Source organism: Miscanthus floridulus, chromosome 9 (assembly GCF_019320115.1).
Source record: "Miscanthus floridulus cultivar M001 chromosome 9, ASM1932011v1, whole genome shotgun sequence".
In the NCBI taxonomy this organism is placed as follows: Eukaryota; Viridiplantae; Streptophyta; class Magnoliopsida; order Poales; family Poaceae; genus Miscanthus; species Miscanthus floridulus.
In genome coordinates, this window is record NC_089588.1 from 95,479,781 (window position 1) to 95,500,627 (window position 20,847).

The 20,847-nt window shown below is 44.2% G+C and overlaps 2 protein-coding genes across 2 annotated transcripts; one reads left to right on the top strand and one right to left on the bottom strand.

The window, feature by feature from the left end:
• Positions 1 to 4,042: 4,042 nt before the first annotated feature.
• Positions 4,043 to 4,468, bottom strand: LOC136480338 (vicilin-like seed storage protein At2g18540). Its single transcript, XM_066477918.1, has one exon. The coding sequence runs from the start codon at positions 4,466 to 4,468 to the stop codon at positions 4,043 to 4,045; it is 426 nt and encodes a 141-aa protein (XP_066334015.1).
• An 11,545-nt stretch (positions 4,469 to 16,013) lies between these two features.
• Positions 16,014 to 19,983, top strand: LOC136484381 (uncharacterized). The gene is made up of 5 exons (XM_066481613.1): positions 16,014 to 16,184; positions 16,274 to 16,375; positions 16,621 to 18,309; positions 18,463 to 18,696; positions 18,973 to 19,983. The coding sequence occupies exons 1-5, from the start codon at positions 16,014 to 16,016 to the stop codon at positions 19,981 to 19,983; spliced, it is 3,207 nt and encodes a 1,068-aa protein (XP_066337710.1).
• The last annotated feature ends 864 nt before the right edge of the window (positions 19,984 to 20,847 follow it).

Here is a 20,847-nt window from a genome sequence, read left to right on the forward strand (position 1 = left end):
GACTGTACCGAGAAAAAGGCCATGTACAGTAGAGGCATGGATTCATCGATGCCACCTTGTCATCTCCAACCGGTATAGCTCGTAGACCACCTCGGTGCTGTTGTTTGACCCTAGTTGGTGCTAGAAGAATGCTACTGAGGTGGTTAAATTATAATGTGTTGATACACATTGATGGTAACATTAACCTGTACGCAAATAGGTCTTTGTTATCGTATATGGATTTTTAGTGTAAGGTCTTTGTTATCGTATATGTAACTTATTTCTAATTTTTTTGTAATTTTTTTATGTATTTCATTACTATCAAAATAAATATATCGTTGTTGTTAAAACTTTCCCACTGTAGTATCTAAATAAATATATCCTTTACTTATATGCACATTCACTGTCGGTTCTATTTAGAAACCGGCAGTGCTAGTCACCTTCACTGTCGGTTCTATTTAAAAACCAGTAGTGATATACACCTTCACCGTTGGTTCTATTTAAAAACCGGCAGTGATGTCCATGCCCCCCTATATAAAACAAACTGCCGGCCACATACATCGATCCCACCCACCCACGAACTCTCTCAGTCTCATTTCTCACGTTTCACTCTCACTTCTCAAGACATCCACTCTCTCTCTATGTGATTTGGTCATGGCTCCTGCATTTTTCAATGGTATTGATATGTTGTCTTCTCCAATATTCTATCTATATTCATTTGATCTATATTTATATTCATGTTTCTTTGCATTCTACATTTATATATATTCTTATTCCTTGCATTCGACCTATATTTAATTATGTTGCCACATTTTACTTGGAAGAATTTTTTGTGCATATATTTTAAGTTCATATTTTTTGCATTTTATCTATCAGGTGGTATGAACAACGGACCTCCCCCACCACAAGAACCAGGTTTCCACCCTGGCGATGAGCCATTCGCTCCTAACATGGCCATTCCATGGTTCCCTGTTCCAGCTATTGTATGAAATATTTTCCAACATCTTTTGTTTTTTGATGCTAACAAATAACTGTAATTAGTTTAATATCATTGTTGCATGCATATATATGTCGCAGACTATATCCCCAATAGATTGGTTGCGAACAACACTTAGCTAGTTCTTTATCTCGGACATCATCGAGAATACGACATCTAATGCAAGTGGTCGGCTATGGACGTGTGAACTGAGTTTTTTCATCCCTGTGAGGGGTTCAAATCATCGGAACCATATCCACGGGACTGGAATACCGAGCTCGGACATGATAAGCGCCCAATTAACTGCCGTGCGCATTTGTTTAGAGGCACTTCGACGTATTTGCTATGATGTGCCTGATTTCTCGCACTTCAAGGCACTTGCTTTGAATGCTGGTGATATCCCCGTCCCGCAAGCAAGCGAATGGTTTGCGAGCTACAACCATGCGGATGTGGTAAAATGGTCACTTATACCTGAGTCGTGGTTATTTGTTGTTTAATATTGTAATAACATTCACTAATTTTTTTTCTTTTTCTCCATATGCAGATTGCGCTACAGGACCTTACCTATGCTGCATGTGGCTTGTGGGCCATTCTAGACCAAGCTACGGAGCAACTCGGGTACGATTGGGAGTTCTGCAATGGAAACCTCGGCCAACTCACTACAGAAGGATGCCAGTACTGCATAAGGATTACTAACAGGGGCAGTGGTCGTTCAGTAGGTTACATCTATGGTCGACCATTCTTTCGGTATTGTGAGGCATGAGAGAGTGCACTCATACGGGCATTGGACTTCATCGATACAAGCGGATACATAATCCGTGACATCAATTACCATATATGGCTACAGAGGCATGTTAGTGTGGGTGGTCCGATCGATCCCGACAGTGATTCTGATGGTAATTAATGTTTATTTAGTAGGTTTTCAAGGTCATAGTTTAATTGGATTCTAATTTTAATATGTACGGCTTTGTGTGTTTAATTATTGTCATGCATGTAATTCGTGTAACATTTGTTGGGCAACTAGAAATATACATTCCGGTGTCGTATTTGTCTCAAAAATTTTCTCAGGCTTGCACGTGCCACGTGTGAAGTAAACACCAAGTTTAGGATTTTTCGAAGATGATTTGCTACTTTCTGAGGTTTAATTGAATTTTCGCGCGACGAGACCGTTTAATTATAGGTTGAACTGAGTCTACCCACGAAAAGATCCAGAATGGTGCCAAACTTTTACACAGTCTCTAATGTGCCCTAGGGATAAGAATTTTGTGGGGGTGGATGAAAAAATCTATTGGGTCCAAGATGAAATTCACCCTCTTTTGTCTCATTGGGCACAGAGAAAAATATAATAAATAAAAAATGATCAGAAAAACCTAAGATCCTGTGTGGGGTCTTAATTTGGGTGTACAAGCTTGCCAAAAAAATTTCAAGCTATTTCGACATAGGCAGTGTATACATGCTTCACGGAGGTACATGTACCATTTCATCGAACCATGACTATACACATAGGTTATCAAGGTTTCTGTGGTTCATATGCATTCCGATGTCATATTGGTCTCAAACTTTTTCTCAGGCTTGCACGTGCCACGTGTGAAGAAAACACCAAGTTTTAGATTTTTTGGAGATGGTTTGCTACTTTCTGAGGTTTAATTGAATTTCCACGCGACGAGACCGTTTAATTATAGGTTGAACTGAGTCTACCCACGAAAAGATCCGTAATGGTGCCAAACTTTTACACAGGCTCTAATGTGCCCTAGGGATAAGAATTTTGTGGGGGTGGATGAAAAAATCTATTGGGTCCAAGATGAAATTCACCCTCTTTTGTCTCATTGGGCACAGAGAAAAATATAATAAATAAAAAAATGATCATAAAAACCTAAGATTCTGTGTGGGGTCTTAATTTGGGTGTACAATCTTGCCAAAAAAATTTCAAGCCATTTCGACATAGGCGGTGTATACATGCTTCACGGAGGTACATGTGCCCTTTCATCGAACCATGACTATACACATAGGTTATCAAGATTTCTGTGGTTCATATGCATTCCGGTATTGTATTGGTCTCAAACTTTTTCTCAGGCTTGCACGTGCCACGTGTGAAGGAAACACCAAGTTTTGGATTTTCCAGAGATGGTTTGCTACTTTCTGAGGTTTAATTGAATTTTCGCACGACGAGACCGTTTAATTATAGGTTGAACTGAGTCTACCCACGAAAAGATCTGAAATGGTGCCAAACTTTTACACAGGCTCTAATGTGCCCTAGGGATAAGAATTTTGTGGGAGTGGATGAAAAAATATATTGGGTCCAAAATGAAATTCACCCTCTTTTATCTCATTGGGCATAGAGAAAAATATAATAAATAAAAAATAATCATAAAAACCTAAGATCATGTGTGGGGTCTTAATTTGGGTGTACAAGCTTGCCAAAAAAATTCAAGCCATTTCAATATAGGAATACATATGCTTCTATTTATTCAGTATGTAAAATAATTTTTTTAATATATATAAACATCACTGTCGGTTTCAATAAACCGGTAGTGATGAGAAAAATCTGACAGTGATGCTTGTTATCACTGTCGGTTGATTTTAAAAATCGGCAGTGATATATAAAAAATTAAAAAATAATTGTGCCTGCCCTCGGGTTTGAGCTCGGGTCTCGAACTACAAAGTTCAGACACTTAACCGCTGTGATAGTATAGGATGTGTGTCTGGTTTATTTATTTTGTCTTTTTGACCTTTACACCGCTTAATAAATAATAAAATTATACCAAAAAAATTGGGGTGCCCGGGATTCGAACATGGGTATCGGGGGCTAAGTTGTGGGGTCTTAACCGTTGTGCCAGTAGGAGGTATTTGAAAGGAGATGAAAAGATAATTTACTTATGTTGTAACCGCTACACTGAAATCACTGTCGGTTTAAAGAATGGCCCGGCAGTGATGTACCCCCATCACTGCCAGAACACAGACATGCTGCAACACGGTATTTCTCAGCACCAAGGTGAAGATGATCAAATAAAGGATTCGACGACACGATTTTTTGAGCACCAGTAAATTATTACATTGTCCTAAGACATAGATTAATCACTAGTGCTACTAATTATTGCCGGTGCTGCCTGCGTCGTCGTCCCCCTGCTGCCGGTGCTCCTCTTTGCGCTTCTTTCGCTCAGCCCTACATCGGTGCCGTTCTGCATCCATCATGAGACGCAGCTCGGTCTCCTGCTCCTGGCGGCGGCGGCGCTCCTCCTCCTCTTGGCGGTGGCGCTCCTCCTCCTCGTGGCGGCGCTCCTCCTCCTTGGAGATCTCGACGACGCACTTCAGGATGCAGTCGTCGGTCTCCTTCTGTGTGATGGCGCGGAGGTGCCGGTCCTCCACCTCCTTCTGAGCCATCTCCAACGAGTTGAAGATGACCTCCTCCACCGGAAGAGGTTCCGGTTCCTCCTCCGATGTGGTCTCACGGTCCGGATCATCCTCGAGGTTCGCCTCGAGGTCCGATTCGGATGACGGCATCGGTGGAGGCATCGGGGGGTGACGTGAGGACGACGGGTTCAGCATAGCCCATGTTGTCTTCAAGCAACGAGGCATTGTGGTGGCGGGTGGTCGTCGAGGGCCGGAGCGAGGTGTGCGCGTGGGAAGGGTGTGCTTCATTTTCTTGACGCGCGGTGGTGCAATGGCGGCCGACTACGTGCATGGTGGCCTAGCTTATATAGGCGTGTCTGTGGGTGGAACTGATCACGGTGCAATAACTCCCACCCCTCGGAAGACGGAGCGCGCTTGCGTTGGGAATGCCATTGAACCGCCATTGCGCATGCGATGGGAAGACGGAGCGCGCGCGCCTGCGTTTGGGAACCGGTGTGAGCAGCGTGGTCGGGGAGTAAACACAGCGTCTCTTCATAGGGAACTGAAGGGCCGCGACCAGTCCAAGGATGGCGTCTCTTCGTGGGGACTCCTCGGTAAACAGCGGCTCTTCAATCTTCATGGGAACCGCGCGACCAGCGTGGCCGAGGAGTTGAAGGGCCTACGCGCAAAGCAAGGACAGATAATCACTCAAAGGAATAAATTCCTTCAAACTCTCCGAAATCAGGTAATAGCTCAATGGTTTGTCCGCTGCTCTAGAACTTGTAGGCTTCGGTTCGAATCAAGGATGCAACACATTTTTTTTTCATTTTCTTTCAATTTATATTCCTGCATCACTGCCAGTTTAAAGAATGGCCCACCAGTGATGTACCCATAACACTGTTGGTTCCTCGTTAGAATCGGCAGTGATGGGGGTACATCACTGCCGGTTCTAGTTAGAACCGGCAGTGATGAGATCTGGTATAAAAGGCCGCCGCGGGTTGAAATTATCCAAATTTCAACCTCACGCCAACCGTTCCCCCGTGCTCCTCTTCTTCGACGTCGATGCCCGGGCACCGCCCCACACCGAAGCACCCATCCCCCCCCCCCCCCCCACGTCGCCGTTCCCAGCCCTGTGCTCCTCTTCTTCGACGCCGAGGCCCGTGCACCACCCCACGCCGGAGCAACCGTCCACCGCTCCCCACTCCGTCGTTCCCAGCCCCGCGCTCCTCTTCTTCGATGCCAACGCCCGTGCACCGCCCCACGCCGGAGCACTCCCCACACCGTCCACCGCCCGACGCCGGAGCACCGCTGAGGCCTTCAGGAGCGCCCGCGGATAGCTGCTTTACCACCCACACGGTGAGTGCGTGGCTCACTGCCCGCTAAGTGTTAGATGAAATGCCTGCTAAGTGTTCTGTTTGTGTAAGAGTTAGATAAGAATTTCTGGCTGACTTGTCCCACAACTGCTTACTTGAATCAGTAGAGGCTTTTCATTTACCAAGTACTACAACTTATTGTTTGATATGATAATTTACTTGCCATAATTTATGTTACTGCTACTTTATTGCAATGCTAGCATACAGTTTGATCATGAATGTCTAGTCTGTAGTGCCACCGATGCTCAATGTTTTTGGATGTGAGGATGGAGTATATATATTTTAGACCTATAGAACTAATTTTTTAAAAATAGTTTTAAAGATGAAGAATGTATGCAACTCTAATATTTTGATAGGGTCCTACTTTATTTGACTGGTCATGTTGGTTAATTACAATGACTTGCCTATTTCCTTTCTGTTGTAGATGTTTTGCTTTGACCTTTCATCTAATATTTTCTTATATATACTACAAGAAATTATTTATTTCTTGTATAAGTTTTAGTATATTTTAAAAATAATGCTATTTTTAGAGACCTATTGTCACAGTCCTAGACTGCCAAATTACACTATAGCAATATTTGATTGTTTGGGGATTCAATCTTAGGGGGAATGTATAGCATGCTTAAAAAAAGACACCTATAGATGTTTGTTCTAGAAAAAAAGTTAAAAACAACTTTTAAAATTGGCTCGGCAGTAGCAGCAAGTATGATTACTAAACCACATTGATCTTCGAATAATAAACAGTCCAATTATTGAGGTAATTTTTTATCATATCAAGGATAAAGAACATTAAATAGAATTAGTTTGGCCATATAACTTGAATAATAACTCTTGTTTAGTGAGTTACCATTACCACTTACCGCATGCCTAATTTACTTAAATGTATAGGCAACCATGGCATGGTATGTAGTGCATGTTGGTCACATGCCTAGGATTTATCGAACCTGGGAAGATTGCTATGCTCAAGTCAATCAATACCCTGGTAATTTGCACAAAAAATACAACACAGAAGCTGAAGCTTTGAGGGCCTACTATAGTCATCCGGCCTACCTTGCAAACCATGGGCAACCGGCCTACTATGGTCCAATGAAAGCAAACCATGGCCATCCGCTGGCACTGGATATCGAAGAGAAGCCACCCGCCGGAGGTGTGAAGATTAGGAGAATTGCTCAATGGTCTTGGAAAGATGTCATGCTTTTATTTATGGCTATGGTCATCACTTTTCTTATTTGGAAGTTGATGTAGGCTTAGTTTCGTAGAAGAGTAGGTGCACTTTGTTGTATGTGGTCAATCAAATAATGAAATTGTTCTAGGTGAACATATGCTATTATTTGACTTTATTGTATGTGGACTTATTATTAGACTTTGCATTAAACATATTATATATATATATGAACATATGCTATTAGTAGTTGTCCGCGGCCAAAACTAACCACGATCGTGTCACAGACATGACTCATCGTCGCCTGTTACCCCGTCGCTGAAGAATTGATCGGCAACAAGAAGTGGTAGATATCGCTGGGACGGGAGAGCCGCATGATCCGACAAACGGTGACGGTGTCAATCAGGTCGGTGAGAACGAGCAGCCATGGACCCCATCCGGCCTGCTTGATCTGGGTCAAAATGACCAAGATGGCTAGGTAACTTTGCTATCATGTCACTATGTAGCCACACACGCTAATCAATTGAGAGGGTCATAGCTTACTTGGTGTCTCTAGCAGGAGCCTCCACCGGCCGAGGAGCCAGAGGGTTCGTGTAGCAGGAAGGCCAGATCCAAGCGAGGCGTGTCAAAGGTTCCTATTGGTAGGAATGCACACTGGCATATTACTGAGTTCGATGAATTTGGGGATCCACTCTCACCGTCTATAGCTTTGACCAAATACAAGACCATCCTCGGGTTACTTGTTAGGGACTTCATCCCAATTAAGTACAGGAAGTGGATTGGGAAAGATGATGACCAGTGGAGGGTTCCTGAAAGCGAGAACGATTACATATGGGATGTCAAGATCCCAGAGTATTTCACTTTCCTAGCCGAGTGTGACAGGGAGTTAGTCAAGAAAAAAGCAAAAGAAATCATGGGAACATGCTTCAAGAATTTCAAGGGGACATTGTACAAGAATTTTGTCCTCGAAAATAAAGAGCCAGGGACAGATAAAGTGAAGTTGTACCAGCGTGGCCGAGGAGTTGAAGGGCCTACGCGCAAAGCAGGGACAGATAATCACTCAAAGGAATAAATTCCTTCAAACTCTCTGAAATCAGGTAATAGCTCAATGGTTTGTACGCTGCTCTAGAACTTGTAGGCTTCGGTTCGAATCAGGGATGCAACACAATTTTTTTGCATTTTCTTTCAATTTATATTCCTGCATCACTACCGGTTTAAAGAATGGCCCGGCAGTGATGTACCCACAACACTATCGGTTCCTCGTTAGAACCGGCAGTGATGGGGGTACATCACTGCCGGTTCTAGTTAGAACCGATAGTGATGAGATCTGGTCTAAAAGGCCACCGCGGGTTGAAATTATCCAAATTTCAACCTCGCGCCAACCGTTCCCCGCGCTCCTCTTCTTCGACGCCGACGCCCGTGCACCGCCCCACGCTAGAGCACCCGTCCACCGCCCCCCGCGTCGCTGTTCCTAGCCCCGCGCTCCTCTTCTTCGACGCCGAGGCCCGTGCACCGCCCCACGCCGGAGCAACCGTCCACCGCTCCCCGTGCCGCCGTTCCCAGCCCCACGCTCCTCTTCTTCGACGCCGATGCCCGTGCACCGCCCCACGCCGGAGCACTCCCCACACCGTCCACCGCTCGACGCCGGAGCACCGCCAAGGCCTTCAGGAGCGCCCGCGGACAGCTGCTTTACCACCCACACGGTGAGTGCATGGCTCACTGCCCGCTAAGTGTTAGATGAAATGCCCGCTAAGTGTTCTATTTGTGTAAGAGTTAGATAAGAATTTCTAGCTGATTTGTCCCACAACTGCTTACTTGAATCAGTAGAGGCTTTTCATTTACCAAGTACTACAACTTATTATTTGATATGATAATTTACTTGCCATAATTTATGTTACTGCTACTTTATTGCAATGCTAGCATACAGTTTGATCATGAATGTCTAGTCTGTAGTGCCACCGATGCTCAATGTTTTTGGATGTGAGGATGGAGTATATATATTTTAGACCTATAGAACTATTTTTTTAAATAGTTTTAAAGATGAAGAATGTATGCAACTCTAATATTTTGATAGGGTCCTACTTTATTTGACTGGTCATGTTGGTTAATTACAATGACTTGCCTATTTCCTTTCTGTTGTAGATGTTTTGCTTTGACCTTTCATCTAATATTTTCTTATATATACTACAAGAAATTATTTATTTCTTGTATAAGTTTTAGTATATTTTAAAAATAATGCTATTTTTAGAGACCTGTTGTCACAGTCCTAGACCGCCAAATTACACTATAGCAATATTTGATTGTTTGGGGATTCAATCTTAGGGGGAATGTATAGCATGCTTAAAAAAGGCATCTATAGATGTTTGTTCTAGAAAAAAAGTTAAAAACAACTTTTAAAATTAGCTCGACAGTAGCAGCAAGTATGATTACTAAACCACATTGATCTCCGAATAATAAACAGTCCAATTATTGAGGTAATTTTTTATCATGTCAAGGATAAAGAACATTAAATAGAATTAGTTTGGCCATATAACTTGAATAATAACTCTTGTTCAGTGAGTTACCATTACCACTTACCACATGCCTAATTTACTTAAATGTATAGGCAACCATGGCATGGTATGTAGTGCATGTTGGTCACATGTCTGGGATTTATCGAACCTGGGAAGATTGCTATGCTCAAGTCAATCGCTACCCTGGTAATTTGCACAAAAATACAACACAGAAGCTGAAGCTTTGAGGGCCTACTATAGTCATCCGGCCTACCTTACAAACCATGGGCAACCGGCCTACTATGGTCCAATGAATGCAAACCATGGCCATCCGCTGGCATTGGATATCGAAGAGAAGCCACCCGCCGGAGGTGTGAAGATTAGGAGAATTGCTCATTGGTCTTGGAAAGATGTCATGCTTTTATTTATGGCTATGGGCATCGATTTTCTTATTTGGAAGTTGATGTAGGCTTAGTTTCGTAGAAGAGTAGGTGGACTTTGTTGTATGTGGTCAATCAAACAATGAATTTGTTCTAGGTGAACATATGCTATTATTTGACTTTGTTGTATGTGGACTTATTATTAGACTTTGCATTAAACATATTATATATATATGAACATATGCTATTAGTAGTTGTCCGCGGCCAAAACTAACCACGATCGTGTCACAGCCATGACTCATCGTCGCCTGTTACCCCGTCGCCGAAGAACTGATCGGCAACAAGAAGCGGTAGATATCGCTGGGACAGGAGAGCCGCATGATCCGACAAACGGTGACGGTGTCAATCAGGTCGGTGAGAACGAGCAGCCATGGACCCCGTCCGGCCTGCTCGATCTGGGTCAAAATGACCAAGATGGCCAGGTAACTTTGGTATCATGTCACTATGTAGCCACACACGCTAATCAATTGAGAGGGTCATAGCTTACTTGGTGTCTCTAGCAGGAGCCTCCACCGGCCGAGGAGCTAGAGGGTTCGGGTAGCAGGAAGGCCAGATCCAAGCGAGGCGTGTCAAAGGTTCCTGTTGGTAGGAATGCACACTGGCACATTACTGAGTTCGATGAATTCGGGGATCCACTCTCACCGCCTATAGCTTTGACAAAATACAAGACCATCCTCGGGTTACTTGTTAGGGACTTCATCCCAATTAAGTATAGGAAGTGGATTGGAAAAGATGATGACCGGTGGAGGATTCCCGAAAGCGAGAAGGATTACATATGGGATGTCAAGATCCCAGAGTATTTCACTTTCCCAGCCGAGTATGACAAGGAGTTAGTCAAGAAAAAAGCAAAAGAAATCATGGAAACATGCTTCAAGAATTTCAAGGGGACATTGTACAAGAATTTTGTCCTCCAAAATAAAGAGCCAGATTTCGATGGTGGACAGTTTAGCAAGCAGAAGGACTTCTGGCAGGCTTTCAAGAAATACAGGTTATCCGAGGACTACTTAGAACTGAGCAGGAAGAATAAGGAGAATTCGCAGAAAGCGATAAATCCTCATCATCTCGGCTCTCATGGCTACGCCAAAAAGGTGCCAGAATTTGAAGCAGAACTTCAAAAGATGGATCGCCTTGCTGAGGAAGGTATTCAGGTTGAGACCGCCGATTGGGAGCCCAGATCGGTAATATACTGTATGGGGAGGAATGTACGGCACGCCGAGGATGGGAGCTTTAGCTCCTCAAATGTACCCATGAGCGAACTCATCCAGAGGATCTCCTAGGTAACTGAGGAGGTGAGGCAAGGGACTTGCACTTCTAATAGGGAGAAAGACGTGCTCACCCAAGCACTCAGAACCAAGGAGCACCCTGGTCGCACTAGAGGAACTGGTGTTGTTCCTTGGAAACTAGCATTCCCCCAAGAATCTAACACTTACCGGAGCCGCTCGAGGGGTAGTGAGGAACATGAGGCAGGGTATTTGAAGAGACTAAAAGATATGGAAGACAAAATGGTAGCACGGATTGAGGCGACTGTTGAAGCGTGAGTCGAGCAAATTTTACTGTCCAAGGGGTCAGCAGTACCACAAAACCCTACTCCTACTGCCTTTAGCCCACAGTTTAGGGGTCGCAGCAGCTGCGGATCGACCCTGCTCGACGAAGAAGAGGCGAATGTGCCTCATCCGGTGGACGACATCACTGAACCCATCAATGTTATGTTGTACATTCATCAGGAATGGACAAAGGACAAGGTGGCGCTCGGCCAGGCCTGGCCTGTGGGAGACGGGAAAATTAATGGCCGCCCAATTCCACTGGGCTACGCTCGCATCACTATTGACAGAATACTTAATAAGAAGTATAACAAGATACCCATTGAGTACCCCGTAGCGGAAGACACGCCGAAACTTGGTCATAACAAGGGCTCTCAAGTGGCCTGGCGCAAGCGCTTCATTAAGCTTGACCACCAATTGTCCTCTGATGATGAGGACGACTACGAGTCTTCGCCCACCTATGATGATAACTCACCATCTCCCAACAGAGATCACTCCCCTCCTCATCCGGAGCCATCACCCTCGAGAAGACAGAGGTCTCCTTCTATTCCTCCCCGTCCGACTCCATCTTCATTAGCCCTGAGAAAAGAGACTCCTCCTCCTCCTCCTCCTCCTCGTCCGACTCCATCTTCATCAGCGCCGGGAAAACAGAATTCTCGTCGTCATCCTCCTCCACCTCCACCTTAGCCCAAAACAAGATCAAGGACATCCTCGTAGTTGCAGAAAAGGTCCTTGGATTCGGTCGCTAATGCTCCCAAAGTGGACCAACAGAAAAGAAAAAGGTCGTTTAGTGGCAGCGTTACCTCCTTGATGGAAGAAAAATTTACAGCACACGTCAAGAAGGAAGATTGTATTAGTTTCTTCAATCTCTGTGCCTCACTGCCTTCATTTATGTTGAAGTCTGAATTCGAAAGGCAAACACAGAATAAATACGCTACAACAAGAGACGAAGAAATACACAATAAAGATTTAAGGAACATACAGAAGTACGTCGAAGACAACCCAGGATTAACCATGGAAGAGGCCGCGACCATCTATTATCATGTACAAGGGATGGCAACACCAACAATGAAGTATGTAAGGGGCAATTTTTTGGTTCACGATCATGAGTATAAAAATCTGTCAACATATATGCGCTATTTACATGAATATTACATGGCTCAAGCAACAGAGACGGACAACTTTGGTTTTGAGGTTATTATCCGTTCGCCACATGTTTTCAATTATCCTGAAGAAGAGAAGTTCGATGTCGAGTGAGAGTGCTTGTTCCAGCTATACCAGAAACGCGATCTCGATGTTCAACTGTTGACGCTGTGGACTATGTAAGTACCCTACACGCACAATATTACAATTAACTACTCTCTCGATACACAAATTGTTAACTTTTGAGCACTTCCCATGATTTTATGTAGGTGTATAGCAAAATTTTGCATTCTAAAAAGCAAATGGGATTACATAGGCTTCTTGGACCCCATGCGAGTCAATGAGAGGACATGTCTAGGCCTCTATGGATGTGATGTGGAAGACCTGAAACAGAGATTGATTGCTATTTTCGACGAATTCACGATGAAGAAGAAAACCCACATACTTCTAGCCTACAACTGCGAGTATGTGTTCTCGGCTTTTAATTTTATGCTTCTTTTTTTGTTAAGATTATTCGATAATTAGGATTCTGTGATTGCAGCAACCATTTCGTCTTCATTTGTGTTAATCTTGCCAAAAATCTGCTCGAGGTGTGGGACTCGAAGAAAAAACCATTTTATCATCTGGATGCACTGGTGTCAGTGCTGAATTAGTAAGCGATCCTAATAACATATTATTTTCTAATCACACATACCCGCTTTTTAATGTTTCTCCTTTTAATGTTGCTCAGTGTCCGAAGAAGACATATCGGTGGGAAGCCGGTCCCATTCAAGGTTGTCGAAATGGAGCGGAAGTACCTATCACAGCCGGCGGGAAATAATGAATGCGTGTTTTATGTAATGTGGGCAATGCTTCGCTACATCGGCGGGAAATCGGAAGAAGCCGATAAGTTGGTGTGTATAATCCCCATTTCATTTATGTCTGTTAATAATTCAACAAAATGATTTACTGTTCCTCTTTGGATATCATCTTTTTTGAACGACAGCGCAAGAAATTTAAGCACGAAAGGCTGCTAGAGATGGAGATCGTCGCACTACAATCGAAGCTGTCAAAATTCATCTTAGCCGAGGTATTGGAAAAAGATGGACTATTTTCCATTGCACAATCCGTGAAGTACAAGGACCAGTATGGCCCAGAGCGGCTCGCCAGATTATTGTAAGAAGTCTGAGAACATTTCTTTTTTGTTTTGAGGGATCGAGATCTAGATATAACATTTGAACTGTAACTGTAACATTTGTAATGTTTAATATTTATGGACATGTCGTCTACGTAGCGTATATAAAGCGAAACCCGATCCCACAAAAAAATATAAATTAAAATAAATTATAAAACAATAAAATGTGAATGGGCCATCACCGCCGGTTAGCAACAAACCGGCAGTGTTGTCGTAACCATCACTGCCGGTTAGAGCCATGAACCAACAGTGTTGGACTGCTCAACACTGCCGACTTGAGCCATGAACCGACAGTGTTCTCTTGCTCGACACTGCCGGTTTGAGCCATGAACCAACAGTGTTGGACTGCTCAACACTGCCGGCTTGAGCCATGAACCGACAGTGTTCTCTTGCTCCGCACTGCCGGTTTGAGCCATAAACCGACAGTGTTGTCTTGATCAACACTGCCTACTTCAGCCATCAACCGACAGTGTTGGTTTGCTCAACACTGCCGGCTTGGGTCAAGAACCGACAGTGTTATCTTGATCAACACTGCCGGCTTGAGCCATAATCCGACAGTGTTGGCTTGATCTACACTGCCGGTTTGGGCAAGAACCGACACTCTTGAAGCAAACGTCACTGTCGGTGGGGACTACAAACCGGCAATGTTATTCAACTAGACACTGTCGGGTGGAGCCACGAACCGATACTATTGTCTGTAGATCAGTGTCGGTTTTTAAGAACCGACAGTGATGTCAACCCTACATCACTGCCGGTATGCCACTGTCAATTTAAAATCTGGTAGTGAAGGAGGTTTTTGAACCGGCAGTGATGTCCAGATCTGGGGTAGTGGGCAGCAACATGTGTCAAGTTTAGAGCTGAGGAACGACCAATGATGAGGCATGTTGAGATGACGCTAGAAAGCATCCAAGCTTCAAAGGAGTTTTCTAGCGACATGACAGATGACGATATATCTAGTGAAGACAATATCCTTTAGGTGAGGAGTTGGGATTAATTTAGGTTGGATCTGAGGAAAATTTGTTAGATGTTCGCATGGTAGCCTTGATCTTGCTTCAGTTTGTTAAGAGTCACAATGCATGTGTGAGAGATATCGCCAGTGGTAGGTTCGATCTTGCTTCAAAGGAGTTGCTTCGGTTTTCCAGTGATAGGCAATAATACGCCTATTGACAGTGACAGATGTGTGGTGACTATGTCAATTTCAAAATCTGCTGGCTTAGTATTCGAAGGTGCTCATAAAAATAATATTTGCATGTGTGTGCGTTTATAGTGATGAATGTATGTACATGTTTGTGGGCGTCTGTGTCTCTACTATATGATTCGCGTCCACTACTAGAGAACAGACTTTAGAACGATGTCCCAATTTAGCATTAGCCTCGGCATTTTTTGCCCCCGGGACTAAAGGACCCTTTAGTCCCGGTTGGTAATACCAACCGGGACTAAAGGTCCCTGCCCAACGGTCGTTCGCGGGGCAGGGATCTTTAGTCCCGGCTGGTATTACCAACCGGGACTAAAGGTTTACCTTTAGTCCCGGTTGGTAATACCAGCCGGGACTAAAGCTTTTAGTCCCGGTTTGGGTTATGCCCCGGGAATAAAGATTAATATTTAGTCCCGGTTTGGACCCCTAACCGGGACTAATTATCCCGGCCTATAATTCTGCTCAATTCTTCCTCCCCGAGCCCGAGCCATTCCATTATTCAAACTCACTGCCTCTGTTCTTCAGCTTGCTGTTGTTCTTGCACTCTCCCCCTCCATTGGTGTTGCTCTTCGATTTTGGAGGTAACAAACTTAATCCTCTTATGTTTTATCAGTAGCTTATCTCATTTTGCGATGTAGATGCATGTGTAACTTTATATGTTGGACTTTATTATGATTTTATATGTCATTTTTAGCTCAAAATCACATGATGATTTGCATATATGTTTGGATAAACAAAAGTTAAATTAGTTCATCAAAATCACGCCTCGCTCGTCCTCGCTGGAGCACGCGCCATTCTCGTCCCCGGTGGCTTACGTGATCTTAGAATTAATTTTTCCATGAAATGAAAAACTTAGAAAATTGTTAGAAAATTGTAGAAAATCCGTACTAGTTGAACTTGCGGACCGTGTTCATGTCGGCGAGCATGTTCTCTGCCGAGCGGTAACGGACGTCAAGGAGGAGCTTTGATTCTACGAGGGAGAGCGGCAACGGTCGTGGAAGACCGTGTTCCCTTTCTCGTAGAATCAGAGCTCTTCCTTGGCCAAGTACGGTGCCGTCCGGTGGAGAAATGCTCGTCGAGATGATCACGTAAGCAAGGTCAACTAGTACGGATGGTTATTTATTGAAACATGTTTTTGAGCTATAATTTGATAGATATTTGAAAATATGAAATTTACACTAGTTTGCAAAAATAAGTATAGAAAGTAGATGACAACTGTTACTGGATCCTCGGCCTCTCGTTCGGTTGCGAAACGACTGAGGCCAGAACTCCCTCTCATTATCTGCGGCAAGTGTAAGCAGAAGATTGTGATGGAGTACCGAGTCAAGAGACAGGGACCCAACAAGGGTCGTGTTTTCTACAAGTGCCCGGATCGCGATGTGAGTTTCTTACGCATTTTATAATTATGGCTAATTGACCTGCTTTTCTTGAATATTTTTGACTAAATATTTTTTGGCTTTAATTTCAGTGGGAGGGCAATGGATGCGATGGTTGGTACTGGGAGGAAGATTATGCTACATACGTGCAGAATTTGGGTGCGCTTGAGGTAGCGGATGCTGCTGATGAGGCAGTGAGCCAGCAGGAGAAGCTTATTGATATTCAACAGAAGAATGATTTGTCTGTTTTAGTTGCGTACGATCACAAAATAATTATGTTACTGAAGTGCATTGTAGTTTTAGTTTGTTTAGTGATAGTTGGGATTGCTTACGTTGTAGCCAGGCTTAGTTAATTAATCAACCGTGTGTGTGTCATTTATGTTGTGTAATAAAATACTTAATTATGTTCAAGGTTTTCATAATTTGTCGTGTAATACAGATTATGTCACGCCATTGGATGTACAATGCCGATCGTCGCTCCCAAGACTTTATAGAGGGCTTGCACTATTTCTTAGGTGTGGCCGAGGCAAATAAGCGGGATGGTTTCATATGCTGTCCATGTGCCCTATGTAAGAATTTAAAGGAATATTCAAGCTCAATGAGTCTTCATTCACATTTGCTTAAGTCAGGTTTCATGTCAAACTATATATGTTGGACTAAGCATGGAGAAAGCGGGGTCATGATGGAAGAAGGTGAAGGAGAAGATTTAGACATTGATGACATTATTGCTCAGTATGGTGCCTTTGATGATACTACAATGGGGGGAGATGAAGAAGAGGTAGCGGTAGAAGATGATCTCGGTGATGCTCTTGGCGATGCCATTCGTGATGCACAACAAGAATGGGAAAGTGAAAAAGAGAAAGTTAAGTTGGAGCGCATGCTTGAGGATCATAGGAAGTTGCTATACCCGATGGCCGAAGAGGGGCAAAAAAAGCTGGGTACAACACTGGAATTGCTACAGTGGAAGGCAAAGAATGGTGTATCCGATAAGGCATTTGGGAATTTATTAAACCTCATAAAGAAGATGCTTCCGAAGCCAAATGAATTGCCCACCACTACGTACGAAGCAAAAAAGGTTGTCTGCCCTTTGGGATTAAAAATCCAGAAGATACATGCATGTCCTAATGACTGTATCCTCTACCATGGCAATGAATACGAGAATTTGGATGAATGCCCGGTATGTAAAGCATCGCGGTATAAGATCAGGCGCGATGATCCTGGTGACGTCGAGGGTGAACAACGTCCTAGAAAGAAAATCCCTGCCAAGGTTATGTGGTATGCTCCTATAATACCACGCTTAAAACGTTTGTTCAGAAATAAAGACCACGCAAAGTTGTTGCGGTGGTATAAAGAAGACCGTAAGGTAGACAATATGCTGAGACACCCAGCTGATGGGTCCCAGTGGAGAGCGATAGATAGAGAATTTTCAGAGTTTGCAAATGAGGTTAGAAACTTAAGGTTCGCCTTAAGTACAGATGGTATGAATCCTTTTGGACAGCAGAGCACTAGTCATAGCACTTGGCCAGTTACTCTATGTATCTACAACCTTCCTCCATGGTTATGCATGAAGCGGAAGTTCATTATGATGCCGATCCTCATCCAAGGTCCGAGGCAACCTGGCAACGATATTGATGTATATCTGAAGCCATTAGTTGAAGAACTTCTAGTTTTATGGAACAAACCAGGTGTACGTGTCTGGGATGAGTACAAACAAGAACACTTTGACCTACGAGCAATGTTGTTCGTAACCATCAATGATTGGCCTGCTTTAAGTAATCTTTCAGGTCAGACAAACAAAGGATATAATGCATGCACACATTGTTTTGATGACCTTGACAGTATATATTTGAAAAGATGTCGAAAGGTCGTGTACCTTGGCCATCGTCGATTCCTTCCTTTGAACCACCAAGTAAGAAAGAAAGGGAAGCATTTTAAAGGTAAGCTAGACCACCGGAAGAAGCCTCATAACCGAACCGGGGAAGATGTACTCGCAATGGTCAAGGATGTGAAAGTAGTATTCGGAAAGGGACAAGGCAGTGAATCTGTTCCCAAAGATGCTAATGGACATGCACCCATGTGGAAGAAGAAGTCCATCTTTTGGGAGCTACCCTATTGGCAAGTCCTAGAGGTCCGCAACGCAATCGACGTGATGCACCTGACAAAGAATCTTTGTGTGAACCTGTTAGGATTCATGGGTGTGTACGGGAAGCCAAAGGATTCACTTGAAGCACGCCAGGACTTGCAGTGCATGAAAGAACGAGACAACCTTCATCCAGAGAAGACAGGTGATGGACGTCATTACTTAAGTCCTGCTAGCTACACGCTTAGCAAAGAAGAGAGGGACAGCATGTTCGAATGTCTAAGCAGCATCAAGGTCCCATCGGGATTCTCCTCCAATATAAAGGGTATAATAAATGTGCCAGATAAAAAATTCCTAAACTTAAAGTCCCACGACTGCCACGTGCTTATGACGCAATTGCTTCCAGTTGCTTTAAGAGGAATTCTACCTCCACATGTACGTCTAGCCACCGTGAAGCTATGTGCATTTCTCAATGCAATTTCTCAGAAGGCAATCAATCCAGTGGAACTAGCTACTCTACAGAACGATGTGGTTCAATGTCTTGTCAGCTTTGAGTTGGTGTTCCCTCCATCCTTCTTTAATATCATGACACACATCCTAGTTCATTTGGTGAAGGAGATTAGTATTCTTGGACCTGTGTTCTTACATAACATGTTCCCCTTCGAGAGGTTTATGGGAGTCTTGAAGAAATATGTGAAAGTCCGTTCTAAGCCTGAAGGAAGCATCGCCCAGGGCTATGGAACAGAGGAGGTCATTGAGTTCTGTGTTGACTTTATTCCTGACATTGCTCCGATTGGCGTTCCCGAATCACGACATGAGGGGAGACTCAGTGGTAAAGGAACTTTAGGGAAGAAAACATATATTGGCATGGAAGACGATTATTTCAATAAAGCACACTACACAGTTCTTCAGAACTCGTCATTGGTGCATCCGTACATCGAGATACATAAGAAGTTCTTACGATCCAAGTTTCCAGGGAAGACTGAAGCTTGGATTAGGCGTCAGCACATGAAAAGTTTCAGTGGTTGGTTGCGAAAAGAATGTCAAGGCGATGACAATATTGATGAGCAACTGTATTTGTTGGCTAGGCAGCCATCGTGGCATATCCTCACGTACCAAGGGTACGAGATAAATGGGAATACATTTTACACAGTTGCCCAAGATAAAAGGAGCACCAATCAAAATAGTGGTGTTCGCATAGATGGCACAGATCCAAATGGGAATATACAAACATATTATGGCCGCATAGAAGAGATATGGGAACTAGACTACGCACCTAATTTTAAAGTCCCTTTGTTCCGGTGCCAATGGGTGAAGCTGACCGGAGGAGGGGTAACAGTCGACAAAGAGTATGGAATGACAACAGTGGACCTCAACAATATTGGATACAAAGAGGAACCATTCGTCCTTGCTGCCGATGTGAGTCAGGTGTTCTATGTGAAAGACATGTCTACAAAATCAAAGAGAGGAAAAAACGAAGACATCAACTCAATGATCAATGAGCCAAAGCGCCACATAATTCTTTCTGGGAAAATAAATATAGTAGGAATTGAAGACAAGTCAGACATGTCAGAAGATTACGAAAGAAATGTCCGAATTCCACCCTTCATAGTGAAGAAAGATCCAAGCATCATGTTAAATGATGAAGACACTCCATGGTTACGACAAGATCATAACCAAGGGTCATACGTCAAGAAGAAATTCACTGTTGTGCCCGCATGATACAACGATGCATGTTTAATATATTATGTTTTAGAGACGGATATTATGTAATATGTTTTCGGAACCCTAGATTGTCTAAAATTGAAAAGTTTTGAATACCAAGTTTTGAATACCTAGTATTAAACAAAATCAAAATCCCAGGTCTTTCCAATTATGCTGGCGGGTTGCCAAAATTTTCAGGCCTTCAGTACCGGCCCAGACCAAGAACCGGGACTAAAGGGTGAGCGGCAATTTCGGTGCCCGCCCAAAATACTTTTAGTCCCGGCTAGTAACACCAACCGGGACTAAAAACCCTTTAGTCTCGGCTGGTAAGGCGAGCCGAGACTAAAGGGTTGGGCCTTTAGTCCCGGCTGGTAATACAAGCCGGGACTAAAGGGTTTTTAGTCCCGGTTGGTGTTACTAGCCGGGACTAAAGGGTCCCGGCCTATATATATCGAACGGTTTCATCTTCTACCTTTCGATCTACACGTCGATCATCGCCGCCGCCACCGCCATCTTCGATCTCGCCTCCGTCGCCCCAGCCCCGCCCGGCCGTACATCGAGCTCGTCTCTGCCGCGCCGCCATCGTCTTCTACCCCCGCCCGGCCGCGCCATCCGCCCGGCCCCGTCTCTGCCCGCACCCGAGCCCCCTCCGTCGACCGCTTCCCGCGCGCCCGGCGGCCTCGTCGTCGAGCCCCGCCGTCTCCGCCGCCATACGTCGTCCTCGCGCGATCGAGGTGCTCAGCTCGGCCCCGCGCGTGGCCGGCCAACACGCCCTGCCGGCCCGCGCCATCCGCCTCGATCCACAGCCTGCTAGAGCTTAGCTTGCTCTCGGCCGGCCAATATATATTAGATTAAAATGTTAGATTTAATTAGTAGTTTTTG

What these genes read in the sequence shown, in the direction of transcription:
- LOC136484381 (XM_066481613.1), top strand. Translation starts at nt 16,014, where the DNA reads ATGACAACTGTTACTGGATCCTCGGCCTCTCGTTCGGTTGCGAAACGA. An exon ending in ACAAGTGCCCGGATCGCGAT is followed by an intron (nt 16,185 to 16,273) that starts GTGAGTTTCTTA and finishes CTTTAATTTCAG; the next exon opens with TGGGAGGGCAATGGATGCGA. An exon ending in CCTATTGGCAAGTCCTAGAG is followed by an intron (nt 18,310 to 18,462) that starts GTCCGCAACGCA and finishes CATCCAGAGAAG; the next exon opens with ACAGGTGATGGACGTCATTA.
- LOC136480338 (XM_066477918.1), bottom strand. Translation starts at nt 4,468, where the DNA reads ATGCCTCCACCGATGCCGTCATCCGAATCGGACCTCGAGGCGAACCTC.